Source organism: Salmo salar, chromosome ssa05 (assembly GCF_905237065.1).
Source record: "Salmo salar chromosome ssa05, Ssal_v3.1, whole genome shotgun sequence".
NCBI classification, from domain to species: Eukaryota; Metazoa; Chordata; class Actinopteri; order Salmoniformes; family Salmonidae; genus Salmo; species Salmo salar.
The window spans coordinates 60,733,841-60,755,646 of NC_059446.1; the positions used below are offsets into that span (position 1 = coordinate 60,733,841).

Here is a 21,806-nt window from a genome sequence, read left to right on the forward strand (position 1 = left end):
TTTCAGAGTTTTGAGCAATAGTTTGTCATTTGTTTCGATCTTCATTTATATGGGACAGATGCAAATATTTTTTTTTAATCATAAATCAACAATGGGATGTGTTGCACCATATTGCTTTCTGACAAATTATGAACATAGGAAAGTTCAGTATGCATGACGAAGCGTGGTTCTTGGCCCATTACTTAGGCCCAGTCTGTTAAGCAGTTTAGCTGACCCCAAATAATCTGAGGGGATTTACATCTACTATTAAACAAACCTTCCATTACATTTAGTGCTCTCAAAAGAACTGCATCACCATTTGCAGTGTTGGGGTCAAGTCCATTCAAATTCAGAAGACGATTACTTAAGTCAAATAAAAGAGTTGGAAACAAGGGATGCGTCCGAAATGCACCTTATTCTAGGGATGGGAATTTTAAATAATTTCTCGATTCAAATATCATGACATTTCTTCAAATATCTGAATTGTCAAAATACATGTACACTTTTTTTTTTTTTTTTTTTTTTAATAACATTGTTTCAACCTGGGAACTAGCTTGCTGCACGACTTAGGTGCCGCTTGATTGCAGCAGTATGATGGGCAGGAGTCGGTGAGTTTTACATGGGAGGGAGAGAGTGGCTATACAGACTGGTGCTAGTTAGATAAACTTGTAGATTCCATAGGTCATCTATCATCCCATCTGGTAGTGCCCGTCTTGACTGCATCAAATCAATGTAAAGAAGCTAGCTAAGATGGTCACCGTGGTTTCAGAAAATATTCATACCCCTTGACATATCCCCCCCAAACAATTCTGCCTGAATGTAGCCCAGGTGCATCCAAATTCCTTTGATCATACTTGAGATATCACTACAACAGTCCACCTGTGGCCAATTGAATTGTTTGGACATGATTTAGAATCACACCTGTCTATATAAGTTCCCACAGTTGACAGTGCATGTCAGATCAGAAACTATACCATGAAGTCCAAGGAACTCTTCGTAGAGCTCCGTGATAAACTCAGCAAAAAAAGAAATGTCCTCTCACTGTCAACTGCGTTTATTTTCAGCAAACTTAACATGTGTAAATATTTGTATGAACATAAGATTCATGAACTGAACAAGTTCCACAGACATGTGACTAACAGAAATGGAATAATGTGTCCCTGAACAAAGGAGGGGGTCAAAATCAGAATTAACACTCAGTATCTGGTGTAGCCACCAGCTGCATTAAGTACTGCAGTGCATCTCCTCCTCATGGACTGCACCAGATTTGCCAGTTCTTGCTGTGAGATGTTACCCTACTCTTCCACCAAGGCACCTGCAAGTTCCCGGACATTTCTGTGAGGAATGGCCCTAGCCCTCACCCTCTGATCCAACAGGTCCCAGACGTGCTTAATAGGATTGAGATCCGGGCTCTTCGCTGGCCATGGCAGAACACTGACATTCCTGTCTTGCAGGAAATCACGCACAGAACGAGCAGTATGGTTGGTGGCATTGTCATGCTGGAGGGTCATGTCAGGATGAGCCTGCAGGAAGGGTACCACATGAGGGAGGAGGATGTCTTCCCTGTAACGCACAGCGTTGAGATTGCCTGCAATGACAACAAGCTCAGTCCGATGATGCTGTGACACACTGCCCCAGACCATGACGGACCCTCCACCTCCAAATCGATCCCGCTCCAGAGTACAGGCCTCGGTGTAATGCTCATTCCTTCGACAATAAATGCGAATCCGATCATCACCCCTGGTGAGACAAAACCACAACTTGTCAGTGAAGAGCACTTTTTGCCATAGGCGACGTTGTTGCCGGTGATGTCTGGTGAGGACCTGCCTTACAACAGGCCTACAAGCCCTCAGTCCAGCCTCTCTCAGCCTATTGCGGACAGTCTGAGCACTGATGGAGGGATTGTGCGTTCCTGGTGTAACTCGGGCAGTTGTTGTTGCCATCCTGTACCTGTCCCGCATGTGTGATGTTCGGATGTACCGATCCTGTACAGGTGTTATTACACGTGGTCTGACACTGCGAGGACGATCAGCTGTCCTTCCTGTAGCGCTGTCTTAAGCGTCTCACTGTACGGACATCGCAATTTATTGCCCTGGCCACATCTGCAGTCCTCATGCCTCCTTCCAGCATGCCTAAGGCACATTCACTCAGATGAGCAGGGACCCTGTGCATCTTTCTTGTGTTTTTCAGAGTCAGTAGAAAGGCCTACCGTCTGTAAGCTGTTAGTGTCTTAACGACCATTCCACAGGTGCATGTTTATTAATTGTTTATGGTTCAATGAACAAGCATGGGAAACAGTGTTTAAACCCTTTACAATAAAGATCTGTTAAGTTATTGGGATTTTTACAAATTATCTTTGAAAGACAGGGTCCTGAAAATGGGACGTTTCTTTTTTTGCTGTGTTTAGAAGTGTGATGAGGCATATACAGTGCCTACGGAAAGTATTCAGACCCTTTTTTCAAATGTTGTTACGTTACAGCCTTATTCTAAATTCAAAAAGGCAGTCGCACATCTGAGCAATCATTTTTGCAGGTGCATGGCAACAGTTGAAAAAGGAAACCGCACACTGCTCTTGATAGTATCACTGATCTTTAATAAGCTTACGTATCGGCCTTCGTCAGAGCTTTTGTGAATTTCTTAAAATGAGCACCCTAATGTAGACCTAGCCACATCCATTCCACGCATCGAAAGGGGTTGGAGGCGAAGAAAAAACAAATAAGTGCTACCAAATATAACAATATGCATTTCATAAATATTAGAATAAAGTGTGTAAATAAGACGTATAAAACACGTCTGTAGAATCACAATTAGGACATAGCAAGTTTTCATTAATCATTGGGTACATCGTACGAAAAATCTTAAATAGGGACATAATTCATGTTCAAATTCACAACATACATAGGCATTTCATCATTAAGTCCTTTAGGAAATAATGTCTGGAGGGTGAAAATCCCAAAACATTCTCTTTTACTCAGAGTATTATTAATATCACCTCCCCTGTCTGATATCTTAACTTTCTCTATGCCACAAAATCTGAAAGGTAGAAATGTCATGCTTTAGGTCATTAAAATGTACTGCGACTGGATAATCCCTGTCGTTTATCCTGATTGAACTTTTATGTTCACTAATTGTCTGAGAGAACGAGAGGTTTTACCGACATAGCAGAGCCCACATGGACATTTAATAATGTAAATAACATGGGTGGTGGAACACGTAATAATGTCATTTATTTGGAACCGTTTTCCTGTGTGGGGGTGGCAGAGATATTCACACTTCATCATATTGTTGCACTGTGCGCATCCTCTGCATTTATAGCTACCATTTGGAAGAGGGCGTAAAAGAGCTCTTTTACGTAACAATGTGGAACAAGTAAAGGGGTCTGAATACTTTCCGAAGGCACTATATCTGGAGAAAGGTATAAAACTGTTAAATGTGTTTAATGTTTCCAGGAGCACAGCGGCCTCCATCATTGGGAAATTGAAAAAAATATGGAACTACTCTGCTTAGAGCTGAACGTTCGACCAAACTGAGCAACCAGGCAAGAAAGACCTTTGTCAGGGTGGTGACCAAGAACCTAATATAAAACTATAATTATTACAAGTTATTTTTCATTTTAGTCAACAAAAATGTGACGAGACGAGAATTCCATGTGAGACTAAAGGACATTTAATTTGACAAAGCTCCTTTTCATCTTTTTTGTCCAATCAGAAGGATGCTTGCAGAATATTTTATGCCATCTTCTCATTAGCAGAATTTACATCTTTCAGTTGCGCAATCTGACTGAGCTGATCTGTGCGGCTCTCCCACACAGCTCTTAGGTGGTCTCTTCAGTCACTCGTCAATCTTTTGAACTGATGCGAAGCCAGGACACTTCATTTGTCACTAACCTCAACTAGAAACAATGATGTTTACTCTCCCTCTTACTTCCATGTAGCTAGTTAGCTTCTTTACATCGATGTGATGCAGTAAAGAGGCACTATCAGAAGGGATGAGAAATTTAGGAGGAGGGGAGCTCTAAATATGCAACAACTATCAGGGGTTGCAAATATGACTATGATAATGCTTTTGGCTACTAAACAATGAAAGAAAGTTGATTTTAAAACCAATACCACAGGAGAGCGAAGTCTTTAAAATAATGACCTCCACGTTTCTATAGTGGGTTTGGGGCTCCCGAGTGACACAGCGGTCTAAGGCACTGCATCTCAGTGCTAGAGGCATTACTACAGACACCCTGGTTTGAATCCAGGCTGTATCACAACCGGCCGTGATTGGTAGTCCCATAGGGCGGCGCACAATTGGCCCAGGTTTGGCCGTTGTAGGCCATCATTGTAAATAAGAATTTGTTCTTAACTGACATGCCTAGTTAAATAAAGGCAAAATAATTTTTTTCAATGTTTTGGCTATACGAGACATTGAAGCAAGGTACTTAATAAAACTTCAAGGTTTCAAACAATTAAGGAACAGGAAAAAGTTTGCGACGCTAATGATGGGCCTAACCATCTTCTGGTAGATGGAAGATTAAATGTTAACTAGCTACAAAGTAGCCTATGCCTACCCGGCAGAATGATATCATGATATCAATCCAGTGGCCATTTGTTTTGCAAACTCCATCTCATGTGCAATACAGAAACACCGCTAACCAAACAGTGCTAGATGCCTGCAGTTGAATTAAATGGTAACTACACTCAAAATGTAACATTTCTTAGATTTTTCCCCAGACCTCAAAAGTGGTCTCCTGATATGGTTTAAGCATTGTTGTGGACTTAAAACATTCTGTTTAAAAGAAAGTGTGAGAGCAAGTTTAGGCCTATGTACCCACTTCTCCAGGCACCACTATATCACTGATTTACAGCCAATACTATTCCCCCTGTACATAAACGATATTGGTTCCTTAGTGAAAACCTGTAAGCTACACTTATGCTGATGACATTGTGCTGTTCTCTGCCTCCTCTTCAAACCAGGCTATAGCTGATCTGCAGACTGCTTTAAAATGTCATACAAAAAGCACTTGTTGACCACGAACTGGTACTGAATGCAGATAAAACAACGTATATTCTGTTCTCTAGAGCTCAGACATATCTGCACGCTGAATGGAGCAAGTCCACTCATAAATACCTTGGCATTTGGATCGATGACAAGTAGTCATTTAAAACATGTAGATGAGCTAACGAGGAAACAGAATTAAGATGGGCTTCTTCTACAGAAACAGATTGTGCCTTTCGCTTGATAGAATAAATAGTTCAGTTGACTTTTCATTACTGTGATCTGTATCAGGAAGTACGCTGGCCATCATTGGCAACGCAGAGAGCATTGCCTTCTGTTAATTTATAAAGCGCTCGTGCAGAAACTACCATACTACATCGCTCCTGACCTACAGACGTACAAATACCTTACTCGCTCACAGTAATTCCTGTTCTCATTACTGATTTAGGTAAAACAGCCTTTAGTTTTTACGTGCCACATACATGGAACACATTTCAACATACCCTACAATTGGACGCACCATTGCCTTTCAGACATTTCAGGGTATTGGTAAATTACCTTTTTACAGAGGAATGCATGTGTTTTTCAAAATAGTATTTTTGTGTGTTTCATGCTCCCGTCTTGGATTGTTATAATTGTGTCAGGCGTTTTTGTGACTCAGGGCTCCCTTGCAAAAGAGACATTGGTCTCAATGAGACGTCCCTGTATTTCATAGGGTGATATTTCAGACCCAGCCAAGGAGTTTGTTCTTGAACTGGAAGTCCAATTCACTCTATTTCAATTGAAATGAAACGGAGCCTGACTCGTTAACCCTTCACTTACCTGCAGGTAGCCTACATTCCCCTCGCTGGCACCTAGAGCCCCGAGGATGATGGGATAGTGGGGGTCAAAGTTGGTGACAAACTCGCAGGGCAGGAAGGGGATCTCCAGACGGACATACATGCCAGGCCGGAAGCCCTCGTACTGGACCCGTGTCTCGTCATCCACGTCCTCAAACTCAGCCCGGTTCAGCTAGGAAGAGGAGAAAGGTTTAGAGATTGTGGTGTAATGAAATGCTCAGTGGGTTAGAACATGGTGCTGTCAACATCAGGGTTGTTGGTTTGAAACCCACACGGGCCACATACTGAATATACTTTGTGTCAGTGCCAAGGTTGACAGTCCTGTAAGTGGATTTAAAAAAAGAGCATGCACAATTTTGTCTTGCATTTTAAGACTGATTTTCCCTCATTGTGCCTGATGAACATGACCCAATGTCTGATTGGAATGCCACTGACAACTTTGGTTTCCTTTTGGGTATAATAAGATGTTACCTTGACCCTGTATGAATAATTTCCAAATGCATTCTTCCTTGTTTCTTAAGACATAAGCACAGATCTGGTGGTTGGGTAGGTGCAAGTAAGTTTACCACCCTGTTCACGCCCCAATCCAGTCAATTCAGATCTGTGATTACGCGCAGTGGTTGAGTGGTAACACTCCCGCCATGTCACATATGCGAAGCTCCCCACTGGAAACAATACCTTGCATCCAATGTTCCCTCTAAGCTGTGTGTGTGTGTAGCCGTGCAGAAGAAATATGAACGTGCGTCCAGAAGCTTGAGATTGAACGTCACTCAACTTTCTACAGTTTTCCCCTTTAGTTAACACTATCAACGTTTCGCTCTACTGTGGCAATCATGAACGCATCAACGCAATACTAGCCACTTTCAATGTAATGTACCGAAACAAAACTAACTATGCAAGATTTCGTATGCAAAACTAAACGTGCAAGAGATTTTCTTGGAGTAGGATTCTATTGCATTGACAGGCATGACTCCGCAGTATTCTACACAGACCGATGCACCATAACCAATCAGAGCTGCAGTAGGCCTATATGCAAATAGCCATATGGATCTGTGCCATTCACTTTGAACTGGACAGTGTTTAGGCTACAGTATGAGCGGTCTTGAGTAGATGAGCTTGTTTTGAGATCAAAGTGAGAGCTGCATGTTGCCACGTGTTCAGTTGTTCATATTCTTGGCTACTTAGTGAGTTATTAGCCCAGTTATAGCTCATTTCTAGTCAACAATGGGGGATTGGTTGCTTCCAACAAGAGCACAAAATGTGTACATTTCTAGCCATCTTTGAAAAGCAAGTCAGGTACTGAGCTTTTTAATCTCTTAAGGAGGAAGTGTATTTTGAGACAGTCTTGAATAAGTAGCCAATAGCATAATTTGTCTGATTCTCTGTAATAATGGTATGGGAATAATAATGAATTTTATTTTGTAAAGTGGTTTCTTGCATCAAACAACATTTTTCAGTCACCTCCTTGGATACAGGTTCATTTCAAGCCTGCATGTAAAAAAAAAATTTGAAGTCGGAAGTTTACATACACTTAGGTTGGAGTCATTAAAACTAGTTTTTCAACCACTCCACAAATGTCTTGTTAACAAACTATAGTTTTGGCAAGTCGGTTATGACATCTACTTTGTGCATGACACAAGTAATTTTTCCAACAATTGCTTATTGACAGATTATTTCACTGTATCACAATTCCAGTGGGTCAGAAGTTTACATATACTAAGTTGACTGTACCTTTAAATAGCAAGGAAGAAGCCACTGCTCCAAAACCGCCATAAAAAAAGCCAGACTACGGCTTGCAACGCACATGGGGACAAAGATCGTACTTTTTAGAGAAATGTCCTCTGGTCTGATGAAACAAAAAGGAACTGTTTGGCTATAATGACCATCGTTATGTTTGGAGGAAAAAGGGGGAGGCTTGCAAGCCGAAGAACACCATCCCAACCGTGAAGCACAGGGGTGGCAGCATCATGTTGTGGGGGTGCTTTGCTGCAGGAGGGACTGGTGCACTTCACAAAATAGATGGCATCATGAGGGAGGAAAATTATGTGGATATATTGAAGCAACATCTCAAGACATCAGTCAGGAAGTTAAAGCTTGGTCGCAAATGGGTCTTCCAAATGGACAATGACCCCAATCATACTTCCAAAGTTGTGGCAAAATGGCTTAAGGACAACAAAGTCAAGGTATTGGAGTGGCCATCACAAAGCCCTGACATCAAAACTATAGAAAATTTGTGGGCAGAACTGAAAAAACGTGTGCGATCAAGGAGGCCTACGAACCTGACTCAGTTACACCAGCTCTGTCAGGAGGAATGGGCCAAAACTCACCCAACTTATTGTGGGAAGCTTGTGGAAGGCTACCTGAAACATTTGACCCAAGTTAAACAATTTAAAGGCAATGTTACCAAATTCTAATTGAATGTATGTAAACTTCTGACCCACTGGGAATGTGATGAAAGAAGTACAAACTGAGAAATCATTCTCTACTATTATTCTGACATTTCACATTCTTAAAATAAAGTGGTGATCCTAACTGACCTAAGACAGTGAATTTTTACTAGAATTAAATGTCAGGAATTGTGAAAAACTGAGTTTAAATGTATTTGGTTAAGGTGTATGTAAACTTCCGACTTCAAAAGTATTTTTTTTTATAAAGTAATGGAATGTAGGCATGGAACACCACATATTGGCTGCTACTATAGGCTGAATGATAGAACAGCTATTTCCATGTTAAAATGTTCTGGGATGCGTTTTTCTCCATTATTTTTGTATGGCCTACATTATGATCAAATAGCTACAGTAGGCTACTTGGCCACTGTTAAAACAAACTTAAAGCGGGTACAGCTTCAGTGTGCACAGTAAACGTGCACCGGAAGTTCAAGGTTCAAGTTTGCACTCAGTGACTACATTTTTTAGGGAACACTGCCTGCATCCACCCTTCCCACTGTTTCTCCCACCTGACTCTAACCCCCACATCAAGAAAGGACAAAGGAGGCATTTCTGAAGTACTCGAAGAGGGCCAGAGACTTCTGCCTCCTGTCATAACAAACGTTTACCTATGACCCCATAACCCCTCACCTCTGCCTGTTTTTGCATCTCCTCCTTGAGGTCGTCAAAGTAGGTGGCGTCTCCGTCGTCGTACTCCGTGTCGAAACGCTCCTTCAGCCGCCGTTTCTTCTCCAAACGCTTATTCTTCTGGGTTTCGTCGTCCACCTTCATCAGCTTCTCCTCCTCCCATCTTCATCATCACTTTCTTCCTTGGCTTGGTCCTTTTGCTTGCCAGCTTTCCCCTTGTGCACTGCCCCCGTCTCCAAGTCCTCAAAGTCGCCATACAGCTCCTCTAAAAGAGAAAAGAAGAGTGAGTTAGCAAGGGGGTGATAATGAACAGTGGACTTCTGATATACAGTACATAGCCCTGATGGATTGGGACTACTCTGTTAGGAATATGAGCCCATATCCGGAGCTCCTGAAAATAATTAGAATTGGGGAAAATGAATTTGAATTGCTCTCTGTTTACCATATTCGATGTGAACACAGGAGTCGACCTTTACAGATTGCATTTAAAATAGGACAGATTGCAGTTATAAAGACCAAGAAAGTCATGAAAACAATCCCAACATTATTGAGCAACGAGCAGCAACTCCTTACCATCCTCTTTCAGCAATGTAGCAGCATCTTGATCGTCTTCCCATTTCCCCGTCACAAAACAGTCCCGTATCGAGTCCAGCATCTGAGGAAACAATATATGTCAATTAGTAAAGAATATTCTCAATAAGTTTAATTAATCTCTTGAATTGATGGAAACGAAATTGTATTGACCCCAACCCAGGTAAGAATATGAAATGTATGGATGCCTCCATCTGCAGCTCCTTCTAAAGTCTTTCTTAATGCCTTTCTTCCAACTGTTGGTCTTTCCACATTTTAAAATGTCCAGTACCAAATAAGGTGTGCTAGTGCTGGGTTAAAACAAAAATGTGTAACCCTTGGGGTCCCAGAGGAAGATAAACCCTGTAGTAAAAGAGATGGGACAAAGGAAAGGGGCGCTACAATATGGTTTTGTAGATTTATTTTACCTCTTCCAGGTCCCAATTGCGAGCGGCATCGGGGTCAAAACGGGAGCAATCCACACCGTCCGCACGATGCTTCTTGCCCTTCTCGGGGCGGCTGACTCGAAACAGCCCTCCCAGCTCCTCATCCTCCTCCCCATCACCATCATCCTCTGCCACTGAAGGAGACAAGCGTAGTCAGTCAGAAATCAAGGCTAGGCACAAACAGAAGCAAATGGGGCAAAATAGTCCAATAACAAATGATCATTTTCATTGCCAAACGTTTTGCTATAGTGTGCATTAATGAATACACTAGTGCTCAACAAACAAGACCGCCATGACATTAGGATGAAAGGGAAAATGTCAGTAAAATTAATAGCAAAAATATTCCTTTAGAACAAAAAATGATAATATTGTTACTGAAACCCAGGAGGAGACATTACCTGTGCCGTACACCAGTTTACGCAGGTTGGGGGCGGCGCGCTGTTGCCGTAGAAATGCCTCTGATGCTTTCTGTTGCAGACCCTCCTTCCACCGCAGTGCCCCTGAGAAACATGAGGTGGGTTAGGGTCAAAGGTCATTAATTATTTATTCCAACTTAAGTTCTTGTTCCATTTGACCACTTCCCCTCCCCATCAGTATTCACAAGGTGAAAGCAATATGGCAGACAGAAGCACGCATTCTGAATGCTAAATCGACCCTTAGCTCCTAGGCACTCATGTAAATTCAATACGATTGGATAGGTCAAATGATCCTATCACAAGGCAAGAAACCTACCTAGTCCTGTCAGATCTACAGGAGTGCCTAGAGAGTAAGGGCTAGGTTGGTTTTGAATTCAACAGACAACTGTTGGGGTAAGGTGCATCCATCACAATATTGCTTACACCAGTGTGTGCAGGTTTTTGTTCCAGCCTGCCACTAACACCTGATTCAAGTACTCAACTTGGTATTCAATTCAGAGCAGCATTATTGAACAAAAATCTGTGGACCCTGAAGAGGTATTATAGACAAGGGGGAGGGGCCACAATGGAACTGCGCTGAATAGACAGAATATTACCTGCACTTTCATAGCACAGCTCTCCTCCCTCCTTCTCCTCATCTTCCTCTTCCATTTTGGAGGTGGCATTTGACTTCTCGCTTTCTTTGCCCGAGATATTGATTTCACAGTCATCTTCTATTGAATCACTCGCATCCTCCTCCTCCGAGCAATGACCCGAGTCTATTGGTTTGAGATCACCCTTTTCCACTGCACCGTCTTCTTCATCTTCTTCCCCCTCCGAATCACTTTCCTCTCCTTCACTCTCACGCTCTCCCTTCCCCCCTTCTTCTTCCTCCTCCTCACTCATTTCCAGCTCATCCTCACTGTCTGCAAAGGCAGGTACCTCCACCACTGGCTCTTTCTCCTCTTTCCTTTCCTCCATCTTCTGTCTCTTCACCGGAGGGACGGTCTTTATTCCTTGCTTCTCTTTTGGTTCCGTTTTGTCCTTTGCCTCTTTCTTCAAAACAGTTTCTTCTTCTTCCCCCCCTTTGTTTCCCCCCTCATCCTCTTCTTCAGACTCTCCTTCCTCATCCCCCTCTTCGTCACTGCTACCCTCGCTGTCGTCATCGTCATCATCTTCCTCTTCAGTGAAGACAGCCTTCCTCCTCTCTCTCTGTGTCTCAGGGTCCCAGACTCGGCTCTCCTGGGGTCCTGACATCAGCCTGTAAGACAAGATGGAGACCAACACAAGTCAGAGGCAAAAATGTATATCATCTTCTTTATTCCTTTATTTAAGGGTCCACTTTTTATTTCATAAAAAGAACAAAACGGCAGCCACTTGGTTTGCTATAAAGCTGAGGATTAGGACTCGAGAAATGTAGCAACTCTCAAATTGCAAGGACTGACAGATTTTAGGGCTGCGACTCTTGACAATTAGTCTTTAACCAATTTTAACAATGAGGCTGTGTCTCAAATGATTCCATAGTGGCTTTCAAAAGTAGCGCACAATATATGGAATAGGGTGTCATTTGAGATCACCAAGACGTTGTTGCGTGAGCGTCACTCACCCGTTCTCCTCCTCCTCCACTTCCCCGGGGGTCAGGGCAGCCGCCCCTGTGAACAGTGACACTTTGCTGGCGGCCATCTTGGCATCCAGGGTGGTGTGTGTACCGATGAGGGATTGGACCAACTCTGTGGTGGGACGGACCTCCTCCTAGTGGACACGGGACAGAAATAACTGATTATAGGAGCGTGTGCACACATTACCAAAATCCTCTGGACATTATCTAGGTTCAGGGGAGAGGGAATTTTCAGTGGCCCATGACACTTTTGGTTTAGTACACTCATTACAACAGTCTCAAGCCATTGTATAGAACAGGAGTCAATTATATTCAGGAGGACTTCCATATCACATCCATCAACTATCTGACTTTGACCAATAGAAATACATAGTTTTTTTATTTTTTGTTAAATGTTTCAAAGCATTTTCCTTTTCTGTGTCTTACTGAACATGGCCCAGGGGTTGGAACTGACCTGTTCTTGATTGACGTGGCCGCCGGGCAGGTCGATGTACACTGCGTCCTTATCGTACACGACCCCCCCGACCCCCGCCATGGGAGCGTAGAGCAGCCGCTCCTTCTCGTTCAGCGCCCTCTTCTTCTGCGCTTCAGGCAGAGCGCAGGGGTCTGGCAGAAAGCTGATGTCTGCCACCGCAAAGTCCCCCACACCTGCAGAGGGTGCCATCATGTGTTAGGTTTCAAACCAAATTGACCAATGTTAAGACAATATAGCTTTCAGAATCAATGTTTTCAAAACCCCACTTTTGTACAACTGTGTAGGAGTGAAACATTTCCCAAACACACCACCGCAGTAACCACATGCTATGTTTATTTGCAAAATACATTGGTGAAAGTGAATAGTGCATGTCAATATGTACTAGGTTTGAGAGTATTGATGCAGTATTAAATTATTCTCTTCTCTACAAGTTAATGTTCCTCAAAAGGGCTCAGATTCTTATTTGCTTTTAACCCAATGAGCATACTTACCAGGGATATGGACCTGGCCTTTATTCTTCAAGTATGTCCCCCTCAGGTAGCCATAGAGAGATACAGTACGATCACACTTGGGGTCCACCCTCACCATCTCGGGGTCCGTCAAATCCTCCATGCTGTGTAGATGGCGAGTGTGATCGAGGAACAGTGAAGGGGTACAGTTCAACAAGAACATTTGAAAACGGAAGCAGGGTGCTAAGATCCATCGTTCACAGGCACGCAAGTGTGCACAACACACACGCGCCCGCACAAACCATAAACATTCTTTCTATAAGAAAACAGCTCTGTTACACACAATAACCATACATGACATCATTCAACAGCAGCATAGCATTTACAAAACAATAATAGCAACATCCAGTACACACCATTTGCCCAAAGTCCAGGTACTGCTTCTCCCTGGTAGTTAACTGATTTGATCCATGTCACTTTCCCTACTCTGAATCAGTTCTGGCTACGTTCCATTACAAACACATTGCTCTAAAAAGGTCTGGACACTCACCGGTCGGCCACGACGTAGGGATGAGATTGCTGCCACACCAGCGGGCGGAACTTCATGACGGAGATGAAGCGACCCAGGTTCTTGACCTCCTGGGTCTGGTACTCTCCGTACACCATACCGGACAGGTAGAAGAGTTTGGCACCCTGTGGGAACAAAGAGGGAACGTGGAACACTGTTCAGGAAAGGGACTTGTGTTGGATTAGGTTCAGAGAATAACCATATGCCATGTTCATGAGATTGTTAGCCTTTATAACTATAACACATTTACAAGCTCTGACAGATAGTGTACACTTTTTTAAACATCTTATCAAGACAAACCTAAGAAAATCACAAGTCAACTTGTCACTTCGATAGCACAAGAGAACAAAGCTGAGTTGCAGGATGTATGAAGGGGACGTGCAGGGTTGGCACAGACTGGCCAACTCTCCTAATTTACCTCCAAGGTTTATCTAGCACATCAGAAATATCTCAGCTCTTGCCAAGAAATGAAACATGAAATGTGCTAGCTATAGATTGTATATATTTAGTTACAGTATAGTGTTTAGTTGTTGTTGCTTTTGGTATTATCCATGCTCTGTACCGTTTGAGTATATTTGTGAAAACCAATAAAAATACTTCACAAAAAAACCTGTGAAACCAACTCCATCATCAAGTTTGCTGACGACACGACGGTGATAGGACTGATCACCGACAATGACGAGAAAGCCTACAGAAAGGTGGTTAGACCCCTGGCAGAGTGGTGCCAGGACAATAACCTCTCTCTCAACCTCAGAAAAACCAAGGAGATGATTGTAGACTACAGGATGGCTGAAGAGGTTTGGCTTGGCCCCTCAGATCCTCAGGGACCTTTACAGGTGCACCATTGAAAGCATTCTGTCTGGCTGCATCACCGCCTGGTACGGCAACTACCCGGCCTGAACCACAAGGCTCTACAGAGGGTGGTGAAGACTGCCCAGTAATTTAGGCAGCAGGACATCTACACCAGGCGGTCTCTGAGGAAGCTCGGAAGATCGCCAAGGATTCCAGCCACGGACTGCTCTCTCCACTACCTTCCGGCAGGCGGTACCTGAGCATCAGGTCTCGAACTAACAGGTTCCGAGACAGCTTCTACCTCCAGTCCATAAGACTGTTGAGCAGCTAACCCTAAGCTGTCTACCTGTACAGACCAATCTACCTGTACTCACCTGCATTTTAAGAGACTATTTGCACGGACTCACTCACTCTTATACACAATTGCTAATACGATTTATGGTGTGAGGCCAAAGATAAAAAGTTTCTCATTCTAATTCGGTTCTGACCTGGTAGACCTCAGTCCAGAAGCGATGCTTGAGCCGCTTCTTGGTCTTGCGAAGGGCCTTGTTATTGCGAAACGAGTCCAGGTGGGTGAGCACGCCCATGATGCGCGGGAAGCCGTGCACCTGGCAGATGTTGAGGAACTCAAAGGTCTCCATCTCAAAGCCGAAGCTGGCGTCAATGAGCATCAGCACCTGGTGGACCACAGGGATGTCAGTCTTTAGCTCATTGATAGCCTCACGTCAAGTCTATTTTTTGTCTGGTAGGGAAGTCTGGGTTCAATTCAATTGTCTCAGATATGTGCATCTCAAATGGCACCCTACTTGCTATATAGTGCACTACATTTGACCAGAGCCCTATGGGCCCTGGTCAAAAGTAGTGCACCATGGGCCCCGGTCAAAAGTAGTGCATTAAGGGCCCTGGTCAAAAGTAGTGTACTTGATAGTGCATAGGATATCATTTGGGACTCACTAATAGTGTTTATGCCAACATTGCATTTTTGTAGCATGATAAAATATACTTAAAAGCCAACAATAAGGCATCAAAACAGACACTGTACACACTCCAATATCATAAGTACAATTCTATCTTGTCAGAATTTTAAAGGGATTGATAACATTTTGGCTTTAACCACCATACACAAATGAACTTACCAGGTCAGCAACCTTTGCCAAGTCAATCATTGTATTGATGTCATTGCTACACTCGATGAAGGTAAGACGCCTCTTCTTTCCTGAAAGGAAAATTAAGATGGTGGTGTGGCGGCGTTAGCACACAAGGTAAACAACACATTAAATGACAGCTCTGTGGTCACGCAAGGTTGTATTCACTAGGAACTAAATGGAAGCAAACGTGAGAAAACGGGGAGGGACTACCTTAACTTGTCCAATAAGAAGTGCTTGTTTTCATTTTCGGTTGCAAATTGCATTGCTATGGTGTGCACTAATGAATACGACCTAACTGATCGTAATACAGTAAGAAACATCCAAGCTCAGCTCACCAGAGACAATGGTCACAGGCCCGCAGATGTCCCCTAGTTTCTGCCGTGTGAAGTTTTTGATCAGGCAGCGGATGAGGGTGCTCTTGCCCACCTTGGGGGGTCCTACCACCACCACCACTATCGGGGGAGGCTCTAAAGGGGTGCGGTCCACCAGGGGTATGTGATGTTTCTTGGCCTTTAGGTCCTGGGCTCTGGGAGAGGGGGAAAGAACAGTGTTTATAGTTTCCTCCAATGTTGAACTGTGTCTGTCTGCACTTTTTGTGCTGCCTCCTCTACAATGCTTTTCTAAATCTCCATGTCTGTCCTTCTGTCTGAACCACTCAAGATACATGTTAACAGCATTCACTCCTATGGTTATTTCTATGAACTTGTAAACCACAGATTAGTGTCACAGTAACTAAAATGACAACAATATACTATGTAAACCGTATGAAACAAAACAAAATAAATGCTAAAAACGCAAACATGAAAGCTGATGGTGGGATGATTTTTCATGTAGTGTAGTGGGGCATGTATACGAATGCTGCTGACCTGTGGAAGGTTTTGGCCATGCGCACTGCTGACTGGACCGCAAACGCTTTGGGGTTCCTCTTGCGCTCATCATCTCCGGCTGGAGTTCCCAGCTGCTTCCTACTCTTCTTCCTCTCCGCCTTGGGCCCGCTGTGCTTCTGCTGGTGCCGCTTCTGTTCCTTCTTTGGCTCCTTCCCCTCCATCTTCTCCTTTCTGAGAATCACACACAGGTCAGAAACTGAAGCTTGTAGGATCAAATGTAGCTTTTCCTTACACACATCCCACTTAATTAGGTGCTTCATGTAACAATCACTTAGATAGTTCCAACTACCTCCGTGTATGGGAGTGAACTACCTACAGTATCTCAAGAAACTTGCCCATAATGGTTGTAGTTATTTCGCTAGTAATAACAGGGTCACTCAACTCATGGAAATCTGAAATAAGTATCAGTAAGAGGTGATGGCTTTGTCTGACAATATAAAAGTAACTGCAGCAACTTGGTCTATGCTACACATTGTACAAGCATTTTCCACAGCTCACAACATAGCTAGTAGGACCAGAACGATACCAGTATAGCAATACTCAGTATCGTAGCAAGGAAACAAAACAAAGCCGATTTAACTTGTTTCGGAAAACAGTCCTAATGTTGGAGACAAACATGTAGTCATCCAGTCATATTTATGTATTTTCCAAGCTATAGCACACTATTTTACATACAGCAGGTTTTTAAAGGACCAAAGAGTAACCAGCATCATGTTTTCATTTTTGCCATGGAAAAAAGATTGAGATACTGGTATCGTCCCGGCCCTAAGAGAGTGGGTGTTTTGTGAGCACCACTACCTACAATCAACTACATGTAACAACATTATCATAAATTGTTTGCCTCATTTGACGACCATTAAGTAGTCGTCTTTGCATTACAATATTTACTCAAGTGTTGAGGAGTCTCTTTTTGTACTTCTTAAAGAAAACCTGACTGTTAATACACTAACTGCATGTCCAGCAAGCTACCATGCAAACAGATTTAGCTTGGAGCTCATTTCAACCTAAGCTACAGTTTGTACGCCAGATAACTTAATAATACGTTTCCATTACTGGGCATTACATGCTGACCAAACCGTGCGTCCGTCCGCCATTGCGGGCAAGTTGATTTTGTTCACCCACGCCACATGCGATCAGGACACAAAGGTTGAAATATCAAAACACATTGAACCAATTATATTATAGAATTTGGGGACAGGTCAAAAAGCATTAAACAATTATGGCAATTTAGCTAGCTAGCTTGCTGTTGCAAGCTACTTTGTCTTGGGATATCAACATTGGGTTGTTATTTTACATGGAATGAACAAGGTCCTCTACTCCGACAATTAATCCACAGATAAAATGGTAAGCCGAATTAGTTTCTCGTCATCTCTCCTCCTTCCTTCAGGATTCTTTTTCTTCTTTGGACTTTGGCGGTTGGCAAACAACTTTACAGTGCATTACCACAAAGATGAACTGAGTGTGGACCTCAGTTCATCTTTCAAATCACCCACGTAGGTATATGCTCCTAAAAACCAATGAGTAGAGGTCGACCGATTTTAATTAGGGCCGATTTCAAGTTCTCATAACAATCGGTAATCTGTATTTTTGGCCACCGATTTGCCGTTTTTTTTTTATATATAAATATTTTTTAACTAGGCAAGTCAGTTAAGAACACATTCTTATTTTCAATGACGGCCTAGGAACGGTGGTTTAACTGCCTTGTTCAGGGGCAGAACGACAGATTTTTACCATGTCAGCTCAGGGATTCAATCTTGCAACCTTACGGTTAACTAGTCCAACGCTCTAACCACCTGCTTTACATTGCACTCCACGAGGAGCCTGCCTGTTACGCGAATTCAGTAAGAAGCCAAGGTAAGTTCCTAGCTATCATTAAACTTATCTTATAAAAAACAATCAATCATTATCACTACCGTAATTTCCGGACTATTAAGCGCACCTGAATATAAGCCGCACCCACTGAATTAAAAAAAATATATTATTTCGAACAGAAATAAGCCGCACATGTCTATAAGCCGCAGGTGCCTACCGGTACATTGAAACAAATGAACTTTACACAGGCTTTAACGAAACACGGCTTGTAACAAAAAATTAAAAATTAGCAGTAAGCTTTAGTTGTCTTTTTGCACTGAGTCAATTCTTCACGCTGCTGTTTCCAACGTCTTATCATCGACTCATTAAGACCAAGCTCCCGTGCAGCAGCTCTATTTCCTTTTCCAACAGCCAGATCAATCGCCTTCAACTTGAAAGCTGCATCATATGCATTTCTTCGTGTCTTTGCCATGATGAGGGTGACAAAATGACTACCGTAATCAGAATGATGGGAAGTTTGAGAGCGCTCGATTTAGTCTAAACAGTAAACAAAAAAGTTGTTTGACCTTAGCCCGTTCGGCAATTTCATTGGTCTAATGAAAGCTTCATGCCGCCAAAAAACTGAGCACGTCACAGAATGTGTTTTTTTTTTGAAAAGAAAGCGGGAAAAATCCATATATTAGCCACGTCATTGTTTAAGCCGCGAGGTTCAAAGCTGGGAAAAAAGTTGTGGCTTATAGTGCGGAATCTACGGTAGTTAAACTAGTAATATCATCAACCATGTGTAGTTATCTAGCCTGTCCTGCATTGTATATAGTCGATGCGGTGCGCATTCGCGAAAAAGGACGGTCGTTGCTCCAACTTGTACCTAACCATAAACATCAATCTCTTTCTTAAAATCAATACACAAGTATATATTTTTAAAACTGCATATTTAGTTAATATTGCCTGCTAACATGAATTTCTTTTAACTAGGGAAAATGTGTCACCTCTGTAACAGAGTCAGGGTATATGCAGCAGTTTGGGCCGCCTGGCTCGTTGCGAACTGTGTGAAGACTATTTCTTCCTAACAAAGACAGCCAACTTCGCCAAACGGGGGACGATTTAACAAAAGCGCATTTGCGAAAAAAGCACAATCGTTGCACGACTGTACCTAACCATAAACATCAATGCCTTTCTTAAAATCAATACACAGAAGTATATATTTTTTAAACCTGCATATTTAGCTAAAAGAAATCCAGGTTAGCAGGCAATATTAACCAGGTGAAATTGTGTCACTTCTCTTGCGTTCATTGCACGCAGAGTCAGGGTATATGTAACAGTTTGGGCCGCCTGGCTCGTTGCGAACTAATTTGCCAGAATTTTACGTAATTATGACATTACATTGAAGGTTGTGCAATGTAACAGGAATATTTAGACTTATGGATGCCACCCGTTAGATAAAATACGGAATGGTTCCATATTTCACTGAAAGAATAAACGTGATAGTTTCCGGATTCAACCATATTAATGACCTAAGGCTCGTATTTCTGTGTGTTATTATGTTATAATTAAGTCTGATTTGATAGAGCAGTCTGACTGAGCGATGATATGCTTACGAGCCTGCTGGTGCCTTCGTTCAAACAGCACTTTCGTGCGTTTTGCCAGCAGCTCTTCGCAATGCTTCAAGCATTGCGCTGTTTATGACTTCAAGCCTGTCAACTCCCGAGATTAGGCTGGTGTAACCGATGTGAAATGGCTAGCTAGTTAGCGGGGTGCGCACTAATAGCGTTTCAAACGTCACTCGCTCTGAGACTTGGAGTAGTTGTTCCCCTTGCTCTGCATGGGTAACGCTGCTTCAAGGGTGGCTGTTGTTGTGTTCCTGGTTCGAGCCCAGGTAGGAGCGAGGAGAGGGACGGAAGCTATACTGTTACACTGGCAATACTAAAGTGCCTATAAGAACATCCAATAGTCAAAGGTATATGAAATACAAATCGTATAGAGAGAAATCGTCCTATAATAACTACAACCTAAAAACATCTTACCTGGGAATATTGAAGACTCATGTTAAAAGGAACCACCAGCTTTCATATGTTCTCATGTTCTGAGCAAGGAACTTAAACGTTAGCTTTCTTACATGGCACATATTGCACTTTTACTTTCTTCTCCAACACTGTTTTTGCATTATTTAAACCAAATTGAACATATTTCATTATTTATTTGAGGCTAAATTGATTTTATTGATGTATTATATTAAGTTAAAATAAGTGTTCATTCAGTATTGTTGTAATTGTCATCGCTACACTTTTCCAAATCAGGAAGTAGCAATAGTGACTAGCATGGTGGTGGAATTATTTTATTTTTTAACAGTACGCCAATTTTACCTCTTTTTTTTACGGCTCGCCATTAAAGCTACGTAAGAAGGAAATCGACACCCTTGCAGCCTGAATGGAGGATGTTTTATGTACGAGCCGGTCACCGGGGGACATGACAAGTGAATAGCCGACTGCATAGATTACAGTTGGATGCAGTTGAAAAACAACCTAAAAGGAATATTAGCTCCATCAGCCGGCAGGTGGGCTACTCTCAACTCTGAAGGAGTTGAAGCAAAGCTGGTGAATAAATGATGTTTTACTCAGGTAGTTCACCATTGAAAAAAATGGGCACAATTCCAGTCTACTTAAGGGATGGCTCACCCATAGATACCAATCTCATCATGGACCACTTCAGCATTTTAGCAATGTTTCAACTACTTACTACTTTTTAGCTACTTTGCAACTATTTAGCATGTTAACCTAACTCCTAACCTTTACCCCTAGCCTAGAAGGTTGTAAGTTCAGCAAATTCGTAAGCTATAATACGAATTGTAATTCGTAATATATCATACAAAATGGACATTCACAAATTAATACATATGAAATGTAACACATACACTGAATAAAAATATAAACGCTGGGGCCAATAAAAGGCCACTCTTAAATGTGCAGTTGTGTCACATAACACAATGCCACAGAAGTCTCAAGTTTTAGGGGAGCATGCAATTGGCATGCTGACTGCAGCAATGTCCACCAGAGCTGTTGCCAGGTAATTGAGAATGTTCATTTCTCTACCATAAGCCGCCTCCAATGTCATTTTTGAGAATTTGGCAGTACGTTCAACCGGCCTCAGAACCGCAGACCACGTGTGACCACGCCAGCCCTGGACCTCCACACGCGGCTCTTCACCTGCGGGATCTGAGACCAGCCACCCGGACAGCTGATGAAACAGAAGTATTTCTGTCTGTAACAAAGCCCTTTCGTGGGGTTAAAACTCATTCTGATTGGCTGGGCCTGGCTCCCAAGTGGGTAGGCCTATGCTATTCCAAGCCCACCCCTGGCTGCGCCCCTGCCAAGTAATGTGAAACCATTGATTAGGGTCTAATTAAAATGGACTGATTTCCTTATATGAACTGTAACTCAGTAAAATCGTTGAAATAGTTTAATGTTGAGTTTATATTTTTGTTCAGTATACATGGAGTGTGTCGGATTTACATACAGAATAATACGAAATATTCTTAGACCAGTTTTCTGTACTTGTCAAAGCTAATTGCAATTTATGAAGGCAGGGAGAAATAAAGCCACATTACCTGCGAGATAGCTACGTCAAAGGACTTGATTTCCAGTCAGTTAATGAAGTGCATTTGTTTACTTCATCTGGACAAATACAAGAGTTGCAAAACAAACGTGTTTCCAACTGTCTCACATGCGTACAGAGAATCCGGAAGTGATGGCCATCTGTATTTCCAGGCGTCTA

At 42.6% G+C, this 21,806-nt stretch overlaps 1 protein-coding gene across 1 annotated transcript in view; it reads right to left on the reverse strand.

Annotated features, from left to right (window-relative positions):
* The window catches only part of LOC106605356 (ribosome biogenesis protein BMS1 homolog), a 38,643-nt gene extending 16,837 nt beyond the window's left edge, over positions 1 to 21,806 (reverse strand). The window contains 16 exon segments of the mRNA XM_014200877.2: positions 5,785 to 5,973; positions 8,879 to 9,036; positions 9,039 to 9,140; positions 9,449 to 9,530; positions 9,874 to 10,025; positions 10,290 to 10,391; positions 10,904 to 11,547; positions 11,893 to 12,038; positions 12,359 to 12,552; positions 12,871 to 12,992; positions 13,379 to 13,521; positions 14,677 to 14,865; positions 15,325 to 15,404; positions 15,672 to 15,862; positions 16,203 to 16,394; positions 21,640 to 21,806. Of these exon segments, the coding sequence (XP_014056352.2) occupies positions 5,785 to 5,973; positions 8,879 to 9,036; positions 9,039 to 9,140; positions 9,449 to 9,530; positions 9,874 to 10,025; positions 10,290 to 10,391; positions 10,904 to 11,547; positions 11,893 to 12,038; positions 12,359 to 12,552; positions 12,871 to 12,992; positions 13,379 to 13,521; positions 14,677 to 14,865; positions 15,325 to 15,404; positions 15,672 to 15,862; positions 16,203 to 16,384 (2,676 nt within the window). The 5' untranslated portion in view covers positions 16,385 to 16,394; positions 21,640 to 21,806.